Source organism: Austrofundulus limnaeus, unplaced genomic scaffold (genome assembly GCF_001266775.1).
Source record: "Austrofundulus limnaeus strain Quisiro unplaced genomic scaffold, Austrofundulus_limnaeus-1.0 Scaffold36, whole genome shotgun sequence".
NCBI classification, from domain to species: domain Eukaryota; kingdom Metazoa; phylum Chordata; class Actinopteri; order Cyprinodontiformes; family Rivulidae; genus Austrofundulus; species Austrofundulus limnaeus.
The window spans coordinates 2,617,053-2,623,087 of NW_013952438.1; the positions used below are offsets into that span (position 1 = coordinate 2,617,053).

Genomic DNA, 6,035 nt, shown 5'->3' on the forward strand with positions numbered 1-6,035 from the left:
CTCCATAGCTTACCTGTCTAATATCAATCTGTCAGGAGATAGTGACAGAATGAAAAAATATGTAAAAAATACATTTTTAGAAAAGTTACATACTGCACCTTTAAGGTTTCCTGTCAAACATTTCTTCTAAAATGTGATTTGTCAAAAACGTTCATGTCTTTGAATTGTTGTCATCTAATCAGTGCCTTCCTTTAACTGGAACACCTCACATGGGAGGAGAGGAGCCTGAAGGGATATGTTCTAATGAAAATATAATGATGCAATATGCCATGTGGGTGAGATCATCATCATCATCATCATCTCAAAGACAGATGAAGAAGGACAAAATAAATGTTCCCTGTAGTGACCTCTATGTGACCATCAAGCTTGTAATGAACTTGAATAACATCACAAATGGATGTTTTTCAGCTGACCTGCAGCCTCCACACAGGAATGTTTAGTCACAACGCCATTAGAGAGGGGTATGAACCTGTGAGAAATGTTTCACAAGTTTATAATATTGTTCTGTACGTCTGATAATTCTAATTGACATTTTATGCCACATGTATTCATCTCCCTCTGAAAAAGCAAGTCAAATATGTGTTTCCTCTCCCTTTGAAGCCTGGCTTCATATTTAAATTCTGATGACAAAAGTAAAAGCAAAATTTTAAATCAAGCACGTAAGAGATTTTTATTGATGGGAGTGAGTCAAAAACAAATTTTAGTAAAACACTGAGGTTGCTTTATGTCTTTTAGTCATTTTGTACCCACAAGGTTTAAGGTCACTTCATACCCAGATTTGCACCAGTTGTAGTTACAATCAATAATCAAGCATTTAAAAAAAAACCTTTATAATTCATTAAATTAATTACCAAGAAAAATAAACAGCTTCAAAAATTGTAACCAGGTGGGTACAAACTGGCCAAGGAGGAAGAAAGCGACTTGACAGCCCATCAAGTTTCATAGAAATTCTTATATTTGGGATAAAAAAAAATTTCATCTTTAACATTTTTCAGCCAGTAGTTCTTCTGTCACCTTATCTGAACTAAAAATGACACAACCTGCTAGGTTTGAACTTTTGAAGGAAGTCTGACTTCACAAATCTTGCGTTGCAGTAAAGTTGACATTTTGGAAAATAAAAGACACATAAAGCTTGTTTTTTTTAATATCATTAACGTTTTGATTTAAAGCAGACGTTTATGGGGCACAGTGTTGCCAGATGTACGATAATTATCGTATTTGTACGATAATTTTGCCCTCTGTACGATCAATAATCACAAAAATCCCATAATGTACGATAATTTGACCGCTCCATTGTGTGACGTAATCGACCCGACACGCGGCTCGCTGACATGAAAGGTGGCGGGTTGTGGAACACAGCGGTGCTGATTTAGCGACTTCCTCACTATATTTACAGACTTTTCAGACCCTCTAGATACTGTTATGCAGAAAATAGTGAAAATCTAGCGACTCTTTTTCTGGTGTTATTGAAACTCAGAGACTCTGCCGTGAACACATTTCTCCATTGTGCTGCTGAGAGCTCCTCCTCCCCGGTCCCAGAGCACCGACAGGAGGCTTCTTCACGCTGCGTCTCTCCCTGCTGCAGGTAGATATCCATCCCATCCAGACATGAAATGAATACTGCTGCTGCGACTGATCCATGATGGGATGTTAATAAAAACATTTCTATGGCTAAAAATAGATCCCTTTGCTGGTCCCTAGCCAACAGAAAGGAAGGTTAGAGTTGTGACAGTAAAATAAAAATACATTAATCTATATATATTAAAAAAGGAGCAACAGAAGAAACTATTTTTTTCTCTTGACAAACTACGGTCTCTAAAGAGAAGGCTGGCTGCCACGATGCAGTCGCCAATGTTTTTTTTTACCCCATTAAAACGCTACTGCTTAGGCTACCAGCTGGTCAAAGAATCAAACGTCCAATGTGACACAAAAAGGATGATTCATATATTGAGTTGAATGTAGAATCTGTCTCTAAAATAGTTATGAAAGTGTTTATTTATGTAGTTTAAAATACATTTAACAACTTGCAAATACACCAGAATGCAGGAAACAGCACCTACTTCATTCTAAGTTTTCTGGGGGAGAACCCCAGATCCCCCTCCCACATTATGGCAGTAAGGATAAATGTAACAGTAGCGCTTATGTGAAAGAAATAACTGTAAAATCAAAAAGAAAAAGGTGGGAGTGAGAAGTTGAGGAGTATAAGCAACATTTACATTTAATAAACATCCAGGTGTCWTCCAGAAGATATTTTTAAAGAAAAAAAGTTTTTTTGAGGCTTGCAGATTAAATTTGTTCAGTATGCACTCAATTTATTTCTTGACTAAACTACAATGATTTGTTATTGTCCTGATTTCATTTGAACTTTGCCTAATTTACATTTTATTATAGTCATTTTATCTAATATTTCCTTTTATATGCATCATTTCACCAGGCGCCCTGTTTTGTTCTTGTTTACAATAAAGCTTTTGTTAAAAAAGGACACCCAACAGTCAGATACAGAGCTTTTTAACGTTATTATAAACAAAACAATGTGCAGTTTGTTGAATACAGAGCACATTGTGAGCTGAGCAGGACGTATTTGTAAATTTGAGCCTCTCTAGAATGCAGTTTGGGTGTGTGCACGATAATTTTCCTCAAAATACGATAATTCAACATTTCCCATCTGGCAACGCTGATGGGGCAGCTTTCTACACACGAATAAGCTCCACACTCTGCTAGGATTTAGACTTTCATAATGCACTCCTGCTTAATCAGTGGGGGTAAAAAAAAAAAATCTATTGTATTCGTGCAAAAAATGCTGAATTCAAACAAAGCGTGTCATTATGTGGACATCCAGGGTTCATCTCACTTTCAAATTCTCTAATGAGCAAAAAGAGCATCTTAACAGATGATGGGGTAAGGAGTGTTGTGCAGCAAAATGTCACCAGCTGATTTGAAGCTGATGACAGCCACAAGAATAAAGAGAAACTGAGATTATACAGACATCTAGTTAATCTGTGGGGAGAGGGGACTGTTAAGCAGAGCTCATTCAAACACCTGTTATTCCTAAAAGCAAGAGGGGGTGAAGCCAGAGCAGTCATGGGTGACCAGCAGATCGATATGACCAGGTCAGAGGGGAAAAATAGTCTCTAAACACATTAATGTGCGACGTTCAACAAGTGTCATGACACCAGCACACACACAAATCAATAATCAGCATCGCTGTTATCACAAAGGGCAGCTACGGTGGAATGCAAATGGTATTTGGGGGGATTATTTGTTAGTAGCTCTACTGAAAATATAACCTACATTTGAATCTTCAAAGCGCCACCGCAGGTTCAAAAACAAGACCAAGTCAAGTGCACTCATTACCACAAATACCGTTAGAGACGCTGAGATGAAGGAATAAAAACATGGCTCCCACCTGGTTTATTTCCTCCAGCCTTTGCCTTTGCTGCTCCTTTAAAAGCCCAAAAGCTTTCCCACCTTAAAGGAAATACATAAAACGAGGTTATTCTGATACAAATCCAAAAAAAATATCGAAAAAAGCTATTGGAGTCTAGCCAGTCGGCCTGAGATGCTCTATTGTAAGGACCTGAAACAAAAGACGCTGTCTTATCGTGTTATTTCTTACCTTGAACATTTTGACCGGAAGGCATCCTGGAGTATATTTGTTAGGTTTAAAATCCAGAAGAAATAATAAAAAAATAACAAAAAACAGCGAGAGACAAAAATATCCGAGGCAAAACGCTGCCGCTACTGTACGCCTGGGTATTAGTCCTATTTTAAAACTAGGCTCAGTGGGTTACGCTGCACCGGCGTCAATAAGCACGTGATCACGAGAGGCACATCCGGGGAAGCTTTTCAAAATAAACTCCCTGGCGAGAATCGCGTTTTTCAGAATTGATTTTCAAATGGAATCAATTATGTTTTTTTTTTCTCTTTCATCTATATCAGTGGTTCCCAATCCTGGTCCTCAATTACCCCTATCCAGCATGTTTTACTTGTTTCCCTGCTATTCATCAGGTCTTCAGAAGATTGTTAATCACTCATTCATTCAAACCAGGTGTGTCAAATCAGGGAAACATCTACAAATCACTGCTTTAAATGTTGACCAACACTTCAAGAGCTTCTCTGAGCTTGATGAGACGTTTTCAAAATATAATATTGACTAAGTTTTATGTTTTTTTAAGTATTGCTTCTGGAAGCCATTGATTTTTTGCCATTTTTTAAAATAATAAATCAGATAACATGTATTAAAGCAGTGATTCTCAACCCTGGTCCTCAAGGACTCCTTTCCTGCATGTTTAGATGTTTCACTGATTGGGACACACCTGGTTTGAATGAATGAGTGATTAACAATCTTCTGAAGATGCGCCGAATAGCAGGGAAACAAGTAATTAAAACATGCTGGATAGGGTACTTGAGGACCAGGATTGGGAACCACTGCTCTAAATAAAGGCACATTTTGGGACAAATTTTCAAAATATTTTATTGGCCTTGAATACACATTGATTTTCAATCCCTTACTTCCAAGAATGCCTAATTGTTGTTTTAACTCCAGTCCAAAGGGGGTCCACATTCATAATGTAGCCTATAGCTTTCTCACAATTTTTCTTTTTTCCCCCCTCTGCATTTATTTGCTAATCCATGGACACCGCAGTACCAGAAATATGTTTTGAGCAAAATTTGCACTGTAACCACTCACGTTACTTACTGTATAGCAGATTGATAGCTACTGTCGAAATAGTTCATGTCCAGGTACAACACCAAGGGATGTCAGGAATGCCCACCTCTATAAATTTCCTGATGTTCATGCTGCAGTGTCTCAATAAGTTGTTTGCATATTAATTAATTAATTTATTAATTAATTAATTTGACTTTTATTTTATTTTACAATTTTTTTGTCAATCCCAAAATTTGCATCGGTTTTCTTTAGAGGTACCCATCAACTATGAAAAACTGAAAAATAAGAAAAAAATCTAAAAATTCCAATTTTCATACTTTAAATACTATATATCAGGGCTATTCAACTGGTGGCCCGCGGGCCACATCCGGCCCGCGAGTGACCAAAATGCAGCCCGCCAATTGGTTCATTCATCTCTTGAGCCCAGACCACCAGTTTTCTACTTTAATTATATGAGTTTTTTAAGTTAAACTTGTTTGGCATCTATAGAAACATCAGAATCTTGGCTACAAGCTGGTAAAAACTATTTCCAAGCACACTCAAGATACTTAAAACTATAACCAGTTGAAGATAAAACTATGAAAGTAAAAAAAAATTGGTTTAAAAAGTTGGCAAATCAGAGATGTCAAAATATTATTGTGTTAAATAAGAGGTATGATGCATTATTTTTGATTTTGATATTGTTTTATTATCACTAAATTTATTACATTGGGTTCAGTATGTTATATCCATGATTAAATTTTTTTTCTAAGGTAACAGATCTTTGGTTTATTTACATAATAACTTTAATTGCTGGATGTTCGGCCCCTCAGCTGTTGGCCTGCATTAACCGTGGCCCCATGGAGCAATTTAGTTGAATAGCCCTGCTATACTGTATATGTTCCCAAAACAAATGTTTTCTTTGGTGTACATATGGTTGTAATTTAATTTATTTAAATATACTTCAATAATTACTGTATATAAAAATACAATAAAATGTACTCATCATAAATCATGAATGATATTAGAAGAAGAAGAAGAAATAGGTTTTCAGTACAATGAAGGTACTGTATGTGTTCTTCAGGCGCTTCAGGAAGAGTCATATCTTCTGATGGATCTAAAAAAACACAAGAACACTCAATAACACACTGGGTAAGATGTGGTACAATAAATTCTGATGTGGGAATGCTGTGCTGCATTTGCAGAAGGACAGAGGGCATGTGTCCTAGTATTTTATTTTATATACAAACTTAGCTGAAGTCACATTAATATTTAGGATAATTTGCTCTTAATAATTTAGGAGTAAAATATGTGAAAAAAAGACCATAAAACAGAAAATATTTGTTATTTGTAAAATGGTGGCAGTTTGCAGCATGAAATATTAGTA

At 36.3% G+C, this 6,035-nt stretch overlaps 1 protein-coding gene across 1 annotated transcript in view; it reads right to left on the bottom strand.

Annotated features, from left to right (window-relative positions):
• The window catches only part of aif1l (allograft inflammatory factor 1-like), an 18,232-nt gene extending 14,264 nt beyond the window's left edge, over window positions 1-3,968 (bottom strand). Inside the window, exons 1-2 of the mRNA XM_014006614.1 lie at window positions 3,617-3,968; window positions 3,407-3,468 (exon numbers count right to left, since the gene is read on the bottom strand). Of these exons, the coding sequence (XP_013862068.1) occupies window positions 3,407-3,468; window positions 3,617-3,641 (87 nt within the window). The 5' untranslated portion in view covers window positions 3,642-3,968. The remainder of the gene's footprint in view (window positions 1-3,406; window positions 3,469-3,616) is intronic.
• Window positions 3,969-6,035: the final 2,067 nt, after the last annotated feature.